This window comes from Arachis hypogaea, chromosome 3 (genome assembly GCF_003086295.3).
Source record: "Arachis hypogaea cultivar Tifrunner chromosome 3, arahy.Tifrunner.gnm2.J5K5, whole genome shotgun sequence".
Classification (NCBI taxonomy): domain Eukaryota; kingdom Viridiplantae; phylum Streptophyta; class Magnoliopsida; order Fabales; family Fabaceae; genus Arachis; species Arachis hypogaea.
In genome coordinates, this window is record NC_092038.1 from 9,519,666 (window position 1) to 9,536,527 (window position 16,862).

The 16,862-nt window shown below is 32.8% G+C and overlaps 3 protein-coding genes and 1 long non-coding RNA gene across 5 annotated transcripts; 1 reads left to right on the plus strand and 3 right to left on the minus strand.

The window, feature by feature from the left end:
* Positions 1–1,335: 1,335 nt before the first annotated feature.
* LOC140183712 (uncharacterized) lies at positions 1,336–6,639 on the minus strand. The gene is made up of 2 exons (XR_011879515.1): positions 5,264–6,639; positions 1,336–1,829 (listed from the first exon to the last, which is right to left on the minus strand). It is a non-coding gene; the product is annotated as an uncharacterized lncRNA (long non-coding RNA).
* On the plus strand, positions 2,841–5,040 carry LOC112789372 (protein JINGUBANG). Its single transcript, XM_025831231.3, has one exon. It carries the CDS (start codon positions 3,136–3,138, stop codon positions 4,708–4,710), a length of 1,575 nt encoding a protein of 524 aa, XP_025687016.1. The 5' UTR covers positions 2,841–3,135; the 3' UTR covers positions 4,711–5,040.
* Positions 6,640–7,310: 671 nt separating the features above from the next.
* LOC112789374 (ubiquitin carboxyl-terminal hydrolase 24) lies at positions 7,311–11,751 on the minus strand. Its single transcript, XM_025831232.3, has 7 exons — positions 11,236–11,751; positions 9,733–10,446; positions 9,341–9,528; positions 8,631–8,878; positions 8,264–8,409; positions 7,902–8,078; positions 7,311–7,820 (listed from the first exon to the last, which is right to left on the minus strand). The coding sequence occupies exons 1-7, from the start codon at positions 11,248–11,250 to the stop codon at positions 7,632–7,634; spliced, it is 1,677 nt and encodes a 558-aa protein (XP_025687017.1). The 5' UTR covers positions 11,251–11,751; the 3' UTR covers positions 7,311–7,631.
* Positions 11,752–13,205: 1,454 nt separating this feature from the next.
* On the minus strand, positions 13,206–16,603 carry LOC112789375 (protein IQ-DOMAIN 11). Of its 2 annotated transcripts, none has more exons than XM_025831233.3 (6): positions 15,906–16,603; positions 15,508–15,612; positions 15,056–15,427; positions 14,347–14,568; positions 14,124–14,255; positions 13,206–14,026 (listed from the first exon to the last, which is right to left on the minus strand). In XM_025831233.3, exons 2-6 carry the CDS (start codon positions 15,574–15,576, stop codon positions 13,394–13,396), a joined length of 1,428 nt encoding a protein of 475 aa, XP_025687018.1. In that variant the 5' UTR covers positions 15,577–15,612; positions 15,906–16,603; the 3' UTR covers positions 13,206–13,393. The 2 variants fall into 2 exon arrangements, with proteins under 2 accessions (XP_025687018.1, XP_025687019.1); XM_025831234.3 differs by having other exon boundaries at positions 15,716–16,526.
* Positions 16,604–16,862: the final 259 nt, after the last annotated feature.

Genomic DNA, 16,862 nt, shown 5'->3' on the forward strand with positions numbered 1-16,862 from the left:
TACTTCATAATTATTCGTAATCTAAATCTTAATCAGATCAGCTGTTTGTCACTTCCTTTTTTTTTATATCTAAATTGATTATTGATGATTCCAATAAACTTAGTGAAATGCGGTGTTAATAATCCAAATCACATTTAATTATTCTATTATTAAACCTTTTATTTAAAAAAAAATTATTAGTTACATAATGATCTACCTAAATTATTTGTTTAGTGGCCCTAGTATTTACATTCATTCTATCTGTTAATTATATATATATATATATATATATATACTTCTCATGTTGGGAGACCTAATAAGTCCGATTCTTAGTACAAATTAATTCTTCTTAACTAAATTACTAAAATAGGTCACCAAACCCATCTACAAATACATCAAACTTAAATAATTTTGCTTCCAATCATGTAAGGATAAAGAATATTAGTTCAATAATAATGAAGAAATATAATAAAGATACATTGAAACAAATGGATGGATCATTTTCTTTATTGGCCAAAACAATATATAAATGTGGTAATTAATTTATATATCCAAACAAATTATAGGTTTACTTGATTAACATTTGTTGATTAATTAATGACATGAACAATAACCATATATAAGATAATAAAACAAGGGCTTTACTTTAACTTTTCAGTGATTAATATATACCGTATTATGAAGATTACTTTGATGATATTGTTTCCTTTGTAAATTCTCTCCAATTCCTTGGGAAACACAATGTTCCCATCTAGAAGACTAATTGGCATTGTAATGATGATGGATTAGTGTTAAAAATGTTAAATTTTTTAATTTGTTATTTTAATTAAGAAAAGTGATTCCTGTAGCCGTCCACTTTGAGTCAATGTAACTTGTTTATTAATCTTGGTTAAATAAAGAGGAGCCAGCATGTGTGGTCCTAACATTATTCAAATATATGTTGCATGATCCTTTTACATGAAATTTCTAAATCTAAGAACATATGTGTAGTTGGTAAATATTGACGTGATTCTTGTGACCTAACAAATAATAACAAATCATCTTAGTAACTATACAACACGCTCCTCAACATCTTTTATTCAAGCAAATTAATCAAGTTACAAGATAAATTAAAGAATGGGGTGTTCCATGCCCATGAAAATAAAAGTACCATGGAGACAATGAACAAATCATCAACAAAAAATCTCCAATTACAATTGAACTAGTAATGATCATAAAATCAAAACAAAAACAAAAAGATTTTCAATTTTTTTAAATTTTATATACATCAATATATTATAGAAAACATTTAGGAAATCAACTAAAATACCAGTTAACTCTATTAACTATAATGTGAACCGCAATAAAAAATCCAATAACACAAAAAAAATCCATAATATTACTCAAACTTAACTCTACATTAAAAAAAAATCTAACTCTAATTTTCTGACAAAAAAAAAATCTAATCCTAATTCAATTTCTCACCGTGAAAATAAAAAAATAACCGTACACTCCACCTTTTCCTTCTACTCTCACTCTGTTTCACATTGTCATCTTTCTCTTCTGCTTCACTCAAGTCGCTGCGCCTCCTCGGCAAATGGTGTCGACCTTGCTGTGCGACATTGGTGATCCTCTTCGCCGTGACACAATCTACATGCAACTTCTTCTGCGCGTGCGGTTGGTTTCTCTATCTTGAGCTTCACCTGCGAGTCCCGTTCATCCTAAATCTCCTACGTAGGTGCTTTTTCACGTTGTCATTTCTCCTGCAGACGAACATCATCATTGCGACTCGCAACGCTGTGTGTGGTGTGTTTTGTGGTGCGGTCAGACTGTCCAAAGTACTCTCTTATCGCCTATTACAAACGGATATCCTGAAAAAGTAAATGTGAGATATTTTTTTTTTTTAAATTTGGATGTTTCTTTTATTAAACTAATTGTGGGATGTTTTTTTATTATACTTAAAATGTTTTTATTGTTAAAGTTAGATGTTTCTTTTGTTAAATTTTAAATTTTTTATTCTTAAATTTGGGATTTTTTTTTTGTTCAATGCAAGTCACAAAAGAGTTGCCACGAAGGGTATAGAAGTAGCATCACGAGATACCGGCAACATGATGAGAAAGGATGAGATGCGACTTCACATTGACAAAGTGGTTATGTTTCGCTAATCCTAATTTGACGGCGCTATTTCTAATTATTTAAAATTCTACTTTTAAAATAATCAAAATTTTATTTTTAATAAATTTTAAAAAAATATTAAAAAATTATTAGAATTTATTATTTTTGGATATTACTTAATCATCAACTTAATTTCTTTAGCCTATAAATTTAGTAATTCAATAATATACTTTTAAATATTAATAATTAATTAATAGACAAAATAATAAATTTTAACGACTGACTAATATTATTCAATAAAAAAAATACTGGCGTTATAAAAAACCAGAGCCGATCTTGATTGGGAAATGGCACCCCTTTTGACCTTTTCCAATTTGATCACGTGGCAGAGTATAGTTGGTCAAAATAAAAATAAAACCCCCCAAAAATGCTCAACAGCTCAAACATGCAATAACACACCACAAAAAGGGTAAGACATTGGTCCTTCAAATCCTCCTCATCCAATCCCCCAAATTACAAATCAAATATCCTCTATTTACTCTAAAATTAGCCGTCATATAAATTATTATTATGTATACTTATATATATTAATTTATATATTTTTAATTATTAAAATAATTAAATTTATTATAAATAAATAAAATTTTACAACAATAAAAAATTATAAAATATTAAATACATATTTTTATACACAATAATTAATTAATAATTACTTTTTGGTGACAATTAATAAAAAAAATTTATATACATATAATATAACATAACTGTTTTGCAAATAATACTTTCCTATTACTAAAAACATGACGTAAATTATAAATATTAAGCATTAAGCAATAACAGCTCTTGTCATTTGTCAAGGTAGCCGTTGCACCTCTCTCTCACTCTGTTCCTCTCACTTCCATTGCATTATTTTACTCCTTTTTGGTTCTTTTTCCTCTTTCAACCACATCAACAAGTAACCCCTCCCTCCCTGTTTCTCTTTCAGCTTCTTTCTCTTTTGGCATCTCATCAAAACTCATTCTTCTTCTTCTTCTTCTTTTGTGAATCACACAACAGAATCCAATGAATTCCTTTCTTCCTAAACCAAAACTCTCCAATCCCCTGAATTCCCCTGTTCCAAAAACCAAGCTTTCAACTTCAATGGATTCAACTCTTTCACAAGACCCCATCTTCTCAATTCTTTCAAAAACTAATCTTTCTTCTGTTCCTATCGATTCCCATTTCTCAAAAACCAAACTTTCTAATCCCACCAACAAGCTTTCTTCCACTCCAAGCGATTCCCCTGTTTCAATAACCAAGCTTTGTTCAGCTACTCCAATGGATTCCCCTACTTCAAAAACACCACTTTCTGCTCCTCCACCATTGTCTGCAGCTTCAAGTTCAATCAGCAGCAGCAGTATCTGCAGCGATAGAAGCAGTGAGACCGACGAAAGCCCCTTCTCCTCTCACCGTTTCGAGCTTCAAGATGTAAAGTTTCAGCTACCAATTCAATCCACACCAACTCCAAGTTCCAATTCTCATAGTCATAGATCACTAGCTGTTCTTTCAGGCCATGTTGGTTCTGTTTCATGTTTAGCACTTTGTGGCGAATTCATACTAAGTGCATCACAGGGTAAAGACATCATAGTATGGCAGCAACCGGATTTGCGCCTTTTCGCCAAATTCGGCCAAGGCGATGGATCGGTTAAGGCCCTTGCATCCATTGGAAACAAGGTTTTCACTGCTCATCAAGATAGTAGGATCAGAGTTTGGAAGGTTTCAAGGAGTTCAGAGAATGTGTTTAGGCTCGTTGACACGCTTCCGACAACAAAGGACTATTTGGGGAAGTTCATGAAGCAAAGCAACTATGTCCAAACAAGGAGGCACCATAAGAGGCTGTGGATTGAGCATGCTGATAGCATTTCATGTTTAACTGTTCATAATGGTTTGATCTATTCAGGGTCATGGGATAAAACCCTTAAGGTTTGGAACCTTTCGGATTTGAAGTGTTTGGAGTCAATTAAGGCTCATGATGATGCAATCAATGGGTTGGTAGCATGTAGAAGAGGGATTGTGTATTCTGCTTCTGCAGATGGAAAGATCAAAGCTTGGGGAATGGAAAGAGAAAGGGAAGGAGGGAAGTTTAAGAAGAGTAACAAGAATTCACATTGTTTGAAAGGGGTTTTGGAGGGTCATAAAGATGTTTCATTGAATTCTGTGGTTGTTTCTGATGATGGGAAATGGGTCTATGGAGGTGGTTCTGATGGTTATGTTATGGGGTGGGAATGTTCCGAGAGTAGTAGCAGTAGTAGTAGTAGTTGTTGGAAGCTTGTTTCTGAGACAAAGGCACATGAAATGGCTGTTTTATGCATGTGCTTAATTGGTGAGCTTTTATGCAGTGGTTCAGCAGATAAAAGCATTGGCATTTGGAAAAGAGAAGCTTTTGGTAAGCTTTGTAAAGTTGGTGTGATTAGTGGCCATGAAGGTCCAGTGAAGTGTTTGCAAGCTTCATGTTCTAATAGAATTGGTGGAGGATTTTTGCTCTATAGTGGAAGCCTTGATAGAAGTGTGAGAGTTTGGTGGGTTCCTAAGTATAATAACAACAATGATATTGAAGAAATAGAGAAGGATAATAACAAGTCTATTGTTTCATGTTAAGAACATTTTGAAGGCTCAGAAATGAAGCACAGGATCCCTTATTTTTTGTTAACAGTGCCTGCTGTGCTTTCATTTTTTGATTTGTTGTTTTGTTTTCTTTTGTTTTGGATTTGGATTTGGAGTTCATTTCATTTTTCTTACTGAAGTTGATTGTATAATTTAAGGTGAAGTTTTAGGGGGCTTGATCTATTGCTCACTAGGGTGACATAGAGAAAATGGTGTTATTATACAATTTTTCTTGTTCTTTTTCTGAATTTTATTTTTATATTTGTACAAAACAACTGTAACTATGCCTTCAAGGGATTCAATGAATGGGAGAATTATAAATTATGTTCTTTTTGTTGGTTGCATGATTATGTTTCCATAATTCCATTTATACCTTTTTTATTATTTTATACAACCATTTGTAGCTTAATGCTGATGGAACTTTTATTTTTTTAAATAAAAAGTGCTAGGTTAGTACAATAATTATCAATAAGAAAATAACTGCATAATTGCTAAGCTTAGGTGCAATAAAAAGATTAGTGTATTTCAGATAATACAAACAACTAACCAAAACATTTCTGTTGCATATGTGTGATGGGCCCACCACATTCTCCCCTGCTCCGGCAGCGTTCGCCGAATCCACTCGCTGCCTTACCGAGGAAGGCCCTATTTCTTCCCTGGGATCACTGTCTCGTGCCTCCGGGTTTCTTGAAGCGGGCTCGGCTTCGCTATTTTCCGTACCCTCACCTGATGGTATTTTAGCCAACTCTCCGAGCCACTGTTCCCTGAATTTGTCCCAGTTGCCATCCAAGGAACCACAGAGGCTCCTTCGGTAAGTCAAGGAATCTTTTCCTATGTTAACAATATGTTGTTCTTTCTGACATATTATTTAGTCACTGATATGTAGATCAGAATACTCAATCAATCAGATCTCTATTATTCTGTCAGAGTAGACAAAAGACAAATGTCAACTACATGAGTATTAGCATTTTAGAAAAGATGGAAGCCAAATAAGATCAGAACAAGACAATAAGGTTCCAACTCTTTTTTACTTCTTTAAGGTTCTTCACTCATATTTCAAGCTTCAAAAGCTTCTTCAAATTTTAGTTGCTATTATCAGCAGTTTTACAAGTAACTGCTTGATCTTAGAAATCATTTTAAAATTTGTAATAATCTTCATAAACTCAAGAATTTAACTAAACTCGTAGAACTCGAGTGAACTTAAAGCGCAAAACTCAACTGGCAAAATCATAAACTCGCGAATTAAAGGGTGAAAACAAAGAAGAAATTTAAAACTAATGGTAATTGCAAACCAGCTTCATTTGAAAAGTAAACAAATAAATTAATCAAACATGTTTTCTTTTTGAAATGGTCTTATATTACTATAACATGTTCGGATGTTCCTAGAAATAAAACAACTCTAGCAAGGTTGCTTCTGCAGCAGTTACGGACTTCAATCCATTGAGTCAAAAATCTAAATTCTAGAATGACTTTGTTTTTTTCTATTCTTTTCCTTCTTCCACCGTCCATTTGGTAAAAAGAAACTGAAAGCAGCCATGTATGTTGGTTTTTCCATGGACCACAGAAAGCCTTAAAATAAAGGAAGTTATTGCTTTAAATCCTATATAAAGCCACCATTCACTATACAGCAACCTTAAGCAATATTTTCTATGCTGCATTGGACCACATTAAGAAGCAGAATATTCCATAAATGTCAAATTAAGGAGGAAATATCTTAGATGCACGATAATTAACTTAGTAGTTAAAAATCATATGTCAAAATAATCCTGTGGTATAGATTTGAATTACGAAAAAATGACTTATTTTCATTATTCAGATCTATATCATTGAATTATTTCGGCGTATGATACAGCGAGTTTGATTAGGTACCTCTTAGAATTTTCCAAACTGCAAAGTGGGAAAAGTCTAATGTAAACTACATAAATGAGGAGCTGTGTTTTTCTCCTACCACCTTTGTTATTCTTAAGATATATATTAAAAAGATGCTACCCTACTATTTGTACCAACCTTTTTTCTTTTTGAGAGGAGAAGAAAAGAATTCATACTTGTCTGAGAGACATGTTATAGAAATCCAGTGATCATTTGAGGCAACAAGTTAACAATAAAAAAATAAAATATATATTAAAGGAAAAAGCGTTGAAAGTAATTGTGGTGTGGCCAAATTTAAAAGTAACAGTTAAGGTATTCGGAAAAAGCAACATTTTTTAAATGTTAGTTGGACTAGTCTTTGTTATACTGCACTTTTTCCAGTTAAAATATGATAAAATTTTCGTGTCAAGTGGTTGAAGAGAAAACACATTAAGAATGAAAATTCACAAGAATTTCAAAGTGGAAGAATACCAAACATAGAAGCAAGGAAGAAGGGTCGCTCCAGAAAGCATATCAATATAATAACATATATTATCATTGTTATTGATAATTGCTAAAAATGTGGTTCATGCAACCTTGACGTGATTGAACAATTTTAATTGGCTTCCATACTCTTAAGCATTTGAACATTAGGTTTTGGTTTCAACTAATACATTTGACAGATATCAAGGGTCTCATAGTGAAGCATTCAATGTTAATATAACGTTTTATTCAACACAAAAGCAAAATGAAATGAAACTGTATAAAAATAAGCAGAATTTCTTACAAGACTACAATATGTAGTATTTTATAAATACATGTGCCCATGTCCTAAACTAGGACTACAAAACTTTCTAGTAAGAATAAGAAAAAAAAAAAGAATATTACAACAATTAATCTTTCATTCATGGCAGCATAGAAGCAATCTGATCCCTGATGACACCAACCAACCAGCTCAAAAATAAAATCACTCTCAAATCTTATCCATGCAATACATTAGTCACAAATAGAACAGCAATCATTGTTCTCATCCCATGTTCTCCTTCACAATGTGTTATGTGTCATGTTCACAACTGCTTGTAGAAAAGGACATATGCCTGATCATGCAGCACCTTGTTTGCTCCAATGGCAATAACAGATGCATCATCAAATCTTAGCCACTGACCATTAGGATATAGGGCATCGGCAGTGTAGTGCCCCTTTGAAGGCTCCCTTCCATGGTGAGTAATTGTGGCAACTAATTCATATCTTCGACCCTGCGCACAACCATATGTTATCTTCAAAGGCGATTAACTAATTTATGTTCAAAACAAAGGGACTGGGATAGTTAAATATACCTCAGTAGATGGCGAAACAAGCAAGTCTCGACCCAATACCAGCTCTAGAGGGAAGTGAACAGGCTTAAGTAGCTTAGTGCTTCCTTGGCTTCCATAACCGAAACGTACCAGGTGCAATATCAATATCTTCGGAAGTGTCTGAATGTGTACAGATTTTCTTGCAGTCACAACGCCAGGCTGAAAGAAATTTAAAAATAGTTAGGATTTTGTTAACATGCGCCATAAATTGTGATGAAACTAAAATAGAAAGCATTATAATTTAAAAATTGAAGCATTTAATATTCTCCCAATCCAAATACCATGCCATGCTTTCTTCTTTAAAGTACTAAAGGCATAATTATTAAGACATAAAGGTTGAATACCTTTCCAGTGAGTGTAGTTCGGTAGCCTTCAACAGTTTCTGGAGCAGAAAACAGGTGAAGTGCATCCTCAATTGTGTGGACAGCATCAGGATAAATGTCAAGCTGGAGCAAGAGATATGGTTGAACAGTGGCTGAAGCTCTATTCCCTGAACAACAGACAGATAAATGACGGTTATAGCTGAATCATCTTTCAATTAGTAATGGCATTAATTAACATTCTAAAAAAATGGTGAGGATTGTGGCAGAAGGAACAAGAAAGTGACAGTTCAATATCTCAACAATGCACTATTAAGCATGATGAAAAAAGAAAGACCAAATGAAGTTCCACATAAGCTCAATGGACAAGACAGTTTTTTTTCCCCTTTACCTTTAGCTCTCACCAGACTTCTGAGTTGTCCTCCGAAAATTCCACTCAATTCTGATGGAACAAAGCTCTGAGTTCTTGTTACAGCAGATTTATTCTTCGGCCCAACGGTTTCCCATTCATCATCTTCAGCAGAAGAAACTAGAGATGATTTGCTACCATTAAGACTTGAAGACTGTCCCTCAAGCTTCAACAATTCACCATGCATTTGATCCATTACAAAGCTCAAAAATTCCTGAGCATCTTCCTGCCTGAAGAGACATATTCACCAAGTATATATAATAAATTTGCAAGTGTATATTACAAAATCAATTATGATAGCATAAGTAGAAATGAGGAAGTGGATGATGATTGAGGGGAGGAACAAAACTTCCAAGGATTGTATATCCATCAGTTATCTAGCTGATGCACCTTTCTAGGAAAAATAAATTAGAAAACAAGTCCCTCTAACTGTCATGAAGATTATAAACCGTAACAGTTTCTCAAAATTTTCAAGGAGAGAAACTGTACTTTTGGCATAGGGTTTACAGTTTTAAACGGTTTGATACTTTGATAGTTTGATTCTATACAAGTACATGATTGATTGTTAGAAAAGAATTCACTTCAACGAAAGATTAAAGAAGTGATTATGAAGGATTCAATTTGGCTTTTTCTTTAGGGAGAGGGTAGTAACAAACAAAAAGAATAAAAAGCATATTTGAATTCTCACCAACCTTGGTCTTCCTGACATGACATTTGGCAAATCCGGAGAAAACTTTTTTAGAACATCTACAAACATAGTTGGGCAGAATGGCCTTCCAGTCTCCAAAGCATCTGTATCTTTCTTCTTTAATTTGGTTGAGCTTGGCACATCAAATTGAGATAGAAATTCAGTGAATGCCGTCAATGTGGGATAGCCAACCTACAAGTTAGAATAGTAGTAAGCATGCAATAATATTAGCTCAACAATATTTTTATCTTAGTTCAAGGATAATCTTAGTGCAATGGCATAATATCAGTAAATGAATTTATACACCAAACAGCATCTTTTTTATTCTAATGCCACGCAGTTATGCTATTATCACTACAATGGAAGTATGAGGTAGCGAAAAACAAGCAAACAAACCTTCTGAATGTTGCGAGTTCTTAAGTCTTGCAGAAGTTGAACAAAAGGAGAACAGGACAAGAGAGCCTGCACAGTTGCATTGAGAAAGCATAGATTTCCAGAATTTATTAGGCCCCGAGGCAGTAAATCTTTAACTTGTGACACAATATGCCCATTAGGTGTCTTCTTGGAATCTTGATTAAATAATTTCGATACAGAATCATTATGGCCACCATCATTTTTCCATACATTATTCAGGCTTCCAGCCTCAGAAGCATCCAGGCTCAAATTTGCAATCTTGTTCATGGGTCCATCCTCATCAAGCAATGGCACAGAAGACACACTATCCGCCTTAACTTCGTTTGCACTATCGATACTCGAACAGACAGTAGGGCAATTGATAATGCTGCCATTCTCCTTGAAAGAATCTGATGATCCATGTAAACTAATACCGACAATTTTCACTCCATTGTTCTCCTTGATAGAACCTGATGATCCAAGTAAACTATTACCGACAATTTTCACTCCATTGCACTTATGAGAATGGGAGACATTAGAACTGGTTGGTGCTTTTGATGAATTTCCGAGGTTACTTGATCTGGCACTAACAGCATTCACAGAACCAAATTGCAGCGGGCTCTTCTCTACAGGCTTTTCATCTTTAACTGGAGTAGAAGACTGCTTCTGCAACAATGATCTGGTTTCATCTTCTGTAAAAGACCCAAATAGAAATACCTGCAAAGTAAAGAAAGCACAATTCGAGAAACAAAATTAACAACTTAAACTTAGGCCACTTTGAACAAAGTAAAACGAAAAGCACAAGACTCCCAACAACCGACAATGCAGCAAGATAAGAACAAAAGGAACTTAAAACATGAAATTGTTCGTAATCCTAGTATTCTCCAACTGAACAAGATTTCTAACACTAATGCATCAATGATTATCTATTTATTTATATATTCATCACAATCATTGAGTAGCAATGGGTAGCCATCCACTCAATTCCTTTAGTCTAGTAATCCAAAAACATTCTTTATAATAGCCCTTTAACATTCCTCTTTATTTAAAACTAAATAAAAATCAAACAACCTCCAACAATTGTTCGAAAAAACAATCATTTTCGCATAGTTGAATTAATTAATAACACCATACAAAATAATTTCCAATTCTCGTTAACACAAAGACTTGCTCATCTTTCAACACCCACAACGAACTACGAATCTCTCGAAATAATTTATTACTTTTGGCCATCGCTTAATCATAAACTCAATTCCTTTAGTCTAGTAATCCAACAACATTATTTATAATAGCCCTTTAACACTCCTCTTTATGTAAAACTAAACAAAAATCAAACACCCTCCAACAATGGTTAGAAAAAACAATCCTTTTGGCATAGTTGAATTAATTTATAACACCATACAAAATAATTGCCAATTCTTGTTAACACACAAGACTTGCTCATCTTCCAGCACAAACAACGACCCACAAAACCCTGAACTTTAGGATTAAAACAAGAAAACAAACCTTAGAATCACTCATGTTGATCACACGACGGAAGTTGCAGACCTAAAAAGCTGAAGGTGGATGGAAAATTAGAAGTATAAGAAAAGAGGGAGGGGAGCGTAGGTATGAAGAAAGTGTGATGAAGATCAAAAAGTAGGGTTTTTGTAGACCCTGAAGGAGCAGTAGTGGCGGTGACTGAAGACATTAACAAGGGAAAGAGAAAACAGAAAGAGAAGAGAGAGAGCATTTAATAACGAAACCCTCCTCCCCAAATCAGCTTTTGTAGTTCCACGACGGTGCATCGACAAGCATAAGATAACGGAGAGAGAAAGATCTGATCTTTATGTTTTGAATTTGATTTTGATTCTGATTCAAATGAGATGGATTTTAGTTTTTAGGGTTAGGGTTGTGAATTGCGATTGTGAAAAGAATAAGCACTGCCTCTGCCTCTCTTGAACTTGTGCTTGCGATGCTGTTTGGGAGCAACTTGGCTCAAATCAAATTAAAAAATGTATATATTTTATTTTTTTTTAAATTGTTTTCTAAAAATAATTTATGAGATATTTAAATATCAAACTATTTTTATTATTTAAAAAGTTATTTAAAAAATCACCTAAAAAAATTTTTTTTTTAAGATAAATTATACCATTATTGTTGTTGTTATTATTATTATTAAAATTTAATTTTAATAAGTTTATAAATAATAAATAAAATAATGTGAATTAAAAAAGATTGAATGAGAGTAGGAGAGAGAGACTGAGAGAGATAGAGTTGGCGGCTTTATTCGGGAAAGTGGGATAATGGAAACAAATAAATGTGTTTGTTTTTTAAATTGAAAAAAAGGATAAAATTTAATTTAAAGACTAAAAACTGTTATTTAAACTACCTTAATTATCGTTATAATAATGAAAGATGAAAGATTATAACAAAAGATATAATAAATTTTATCTTATATAATAGAGATATAAGGATAAAATTGAAAATTGAATTTAAAGACTAAAAACTGTTACTTAAACTACCTTAATTATTAGACACACAAACAAAACTACCTTAATTATCGTTATAATAATGAAAGATGAAAGATTATAACAAAAGATAATGACAAATATAATAAATTTTATCTTATATTATAGATATATAAGGTTTACTATCAAATTTCAAAAGAGATGGTTTCCATTAGTATCGTGTCTGTAAAGCTTTTTCTTGGCAAGACCAATGTTAATTGTTAAGTGAATAGTCGCAATATTTTGAAGCTTGTGTACTCCACATAAAGAATATGTTGTTAAAAATGTAATATCAATATTCGATGCCCTTTTTAATCATGTAAAATAATATCATTGCAAGTTTGCAATATAGAGAGTAGCCTTGTGATCCCACATATTTCGCATACAGGAATAGATTAGAGATAATAATAATAATAATAATAATAATAATAATAATAATAATTTATCTAACATATATTTTAAGGACGCATGATAAATTTATTATTAATAAAAAATTTTAAATATTTTTATTTATTAAAGGTAAAATAAATTTATTAAAAATTTAAATTTATTATATTTTTAATGAAAATTTTTTTAATTTATAAATGTAACATGTATCCTTATAATATAAGATAGATAAACCCTAATAATAATAATAATAATAATAATAATAATAATAATAATAATCAAAGTTAATCAGTCAACTATAACCTAAATCATAATTATATACAGGTCTTAATCTTAAAATAAAAAATATCATGTAAAATTAAACCATTTTCCAAAACTAATAAATTGTATCTGGAAAAGAAATAGGGTAGAAATATTTATTAAAATATTCTTAATTATTAAAAAATTTATTAAAATTTCAGTTTTTCTCCTAAAAAATCTTCATATTTTGTATTTTCACTTTTTGAAAATATTAAAAAATTTAAATTTTATGTCTCTAAAGTAAAATTTTAGTTTCAGTCTCTAACTACCGAATACCAGTACCTAATTGCAACACTATACTTATAATCTAATCAATGAACAAATTCACAACTTTTTGTGTCTCATTAATGTTCAATTCTCAACCAAAATAACACCCAAACACATATACATCACACACAGCAGTTTTCCTTTTTCTTTTCTTTTTTTTGGCACTTGAAACTCCACTCTCATGTTACAAGGAACTATGTTAAATTCAAGCAAAGCTTTCATCATTTAAAGGAACTTTGTCTATTATCCCAATTGGGCAGTGAGCAATCTGAATTAATGCTGAGATCCTTTATGATAGTCCTGCTTGATTTTATAGGCAATGGAAGTCCCTTAAAGCTTGGTGACCTTTGTTGATTACAACCACCGAACTTGTTGCCATTTCTACCATTATTACTAAGCACTTCACTGTTAACATTAGACACAACAGATAGCTTCTTCTTGCATGGTGAATAGCTACTATCACTGTCCAAATGACCTGTCCTTACTCTTGGGGAGCTTGTTGATCTTGCTTTTGCTCTTGCTGATTCTGTTGCAGCCATGTATGCCGGAGTCGCCGGAGAAGAGCTTGAGAATGATTGGTTTTCTCCCACTGAACACTGCTTCCTATGAGTAAAAGCTTTTCTTGAAGAAACTATTGGAGAATCTAAACCTTCAAATGGACTTTGTTGTCTATGCATGTTTCTCAGCTTAAGTTGTCTTCCTCCATAATATTCTTCACCACCTCTTGAATTTGAGCTGTAAACTGAGTCTAAATCTTCAAGCTCTTTGCTCTTTGAAAGCTGTGTATCCACCCATTGTTCCAGCCAGTACCTCCATCTTCCATTCACTTTACTTCTTTCTGATTCTGCTGACCTCTGAAAAGAAAGGGGAGAGGGAAAGAGAGAGGGGGGGGTATTTTAGTTAACCTTAAAGCGAAAAAGAACAAAGCAAAAAAGGTTTGAAGGAACTTACTCTGTGATTAAATGAGTATTCTTTTATTCTTTCTCTCTTATGAACTGCTTCTTTCTTGATTATGCAAGAGGCATCTACCTCTTCCTTCAATAAGGTGATGTCACTCCACTTTCTTTCACTGTTTGAGTCCATCTGTAATAATATGAAAACTATGTTTAAAGTTCTACATTTTGCAATGATTATATGAAAACGAATGATGTATTGTAACAAATCTTGTGCATACCCTTATTATCTTGTCTTTTGAATCATGCATCTCTTCATTTTCAGTGCAATAATCCCAGCTTCCTTCAACCATTTTGAGTCTTCTTGCACAGACCTGTGACTGGATACTCACAATGGATTGCAAGCACTTCAAAGTACTCATGGCTTGGCGCCTTACTGCTCGGCCACGAATTATGGCTTGAAGCTTTACTATTCCCTTTAATGCTCTCAAAGCCTTCTTAGCCTGCAATGAAATAACAGTCATAGAATAATATAACACAATGCAGACTGAATAAGAAAATAGTAACATTACATGGTTTCTTCGTCTGATTGGTAATTGCTGTAACTAATTTCTGATTTACTTTCCTTCCAACTTCACTATTTCTTGTATCCCACACCTTATGCTAGATGAAATTCTAGGAAACTATAAGGAAAAAAAGTTGCATATGCTAATAGTTATAGCTTTTTAAATCACCAATTGCTAAAAGAAATTTTGTGAATTAGTAGTTGCTGATTTCCTTAACAAGTTTCAGCTTCTAAGTTCAACTTCAGTTTTTCTGTCAATTTGACCATCAATAGTTTTCTGGGTACAAACTAGCACTAATTGAGCTGTTTCTTCAAAACAACATTAATCCATAAGTGAGAAAAATAGTAGTAAAGGTAAGAGATTTTTGCAAATAAATCTCAGCAGACTCAAGCAAAAGAAAAGAAATTTGGGGGAAAAAACTCACCAAGTAACCCCTAAATGCAGTTTGAATTTTGATGGCTGCAAATTCTTTGATATTATTCCTCTGGCACTGGCTTATGGAATGAGAAGCAACATCCCTAGTTTCATCAGATTCTTCTGAATTATGTTTAGGTTTGTGGGAAGATTGTGGGACCCCAGTGAGCCTTACAACCTCAGCAGCAGCAGCAGCAGCAGCAGCAGCAGCTGAGGCAATGGCCACTGTTAAAGCATGTTTCTTGCTCTCTTCTTCCTCTGCTTCACTCACAAGTGTTGCTGTTGTTGTTGGTGGTGGTGGTGGTGGTGGTGGGGCTGCAATTGAAGGCAACCTCTTCTTCTTTACCCTTCCAAATACCCATCTCCTTCTCTTCTCCTTGTTCTGTATTCAAAGTTTTCTCTCACATAATCTCAAACAGTTGGTCTACACATTATAAAAAAGCAGAAAGCATTGCACTTTACCTTGTCTTGTGTGGAATTTGAGTCCCATATGAAGAGCCTCTTCACAAGGCTGAACCAACTCTTCTTCATAGTCCTTTTATCAAATACCACATGGGCATTCTACATCTGAAAAAATTTTCACCATAAAAACCTCTTCTTATAGCAATTGTTGAAGTGACTTAGCATTAAAGTGATGATGATAATTTTAATAAAGTCTATAACATTATACTTTGTCCAATAAAGAATGAACAATTTGCAGAGCTTTGTCTTTGATTCCAACTTGCATAAGTAGCAAGTCATAACAAAATGTAACAACTTTGATTTCTGAGCAAACTAATTAAACACCAATGCACAAAAATCAAGAATGAATTTGATGAATGCTATGCAGATTTTGGAGTGAGATCCAAGTTAATCCTTACCTATTTTTTTATAGAAACCCAATCAACTTTGTTTAGAAAGGACAAGAGCCACCGTTTGAGAAAGCTTAGTGCTTTGAGAATAAATTGCAGTGAATGATGTCATTAAATTCAGATGGAAAAGGCATTGAAACCAGAAAACATTCTTTTAAAATATATAAATAAAATAAATAATAATAATTTATCAGTTAACAAAACCAAAGAATTTGGAACTTTGGATCAGATAGAATGATGGATTTTGATCAGTGAAATGAATGTGTTTTTGCACAGATATCAAAAACCCTTTTTCTTTTTTACTTAGTTGAGGTGCAGAAAAATTCCAGTAGCTATCAAAATCTGGTTTGTGTTTATAAGTGGATATGATATGATTTTTTTATTTTCATGTGGATGCAACTATAGCAATCATGCACATTTTCTCATCTACTTCTTCAATGTGGGGCCTTCAAGAACAAAGCATTGATTTGAACAGCATAATAGCAGAGCCACTTTGTTTTCATTAACAGGGAGAGAGTGCCTTTGAAATCAATGAAGCAAAAAAATAAAACAGAGTTTTAAAATCTTTTCATCCTTTCTTTCTTTACTATAACTGTAGCAGGCATGTTCATGTGTCTGTTGGGTTTGAAATGACAGAACTATCCTTCAATGGTCGCCAATATAACCTAGAAATGGCATTTTTTTTTGTTATTTTCATGGTATTCTTCGACCCTACGAATTATAGCTTAATCTATTATGGATCTAAATTTTATTTAAAATTTTGTTATTAATTAATATATTATTGTATGTATTTAAATTTTTGACATTTATTTAAATGAATCAGTGAATTAATTATTAGGCCAATTCAAATTAAATACATTTTAATGGGAAATGACATTATGCAACATACACCCTACTTTACATGCTTGGTCAATTTCTTGATAGAGGCCATAATTCATATATACATTTTAGTGAATTACTAAAATA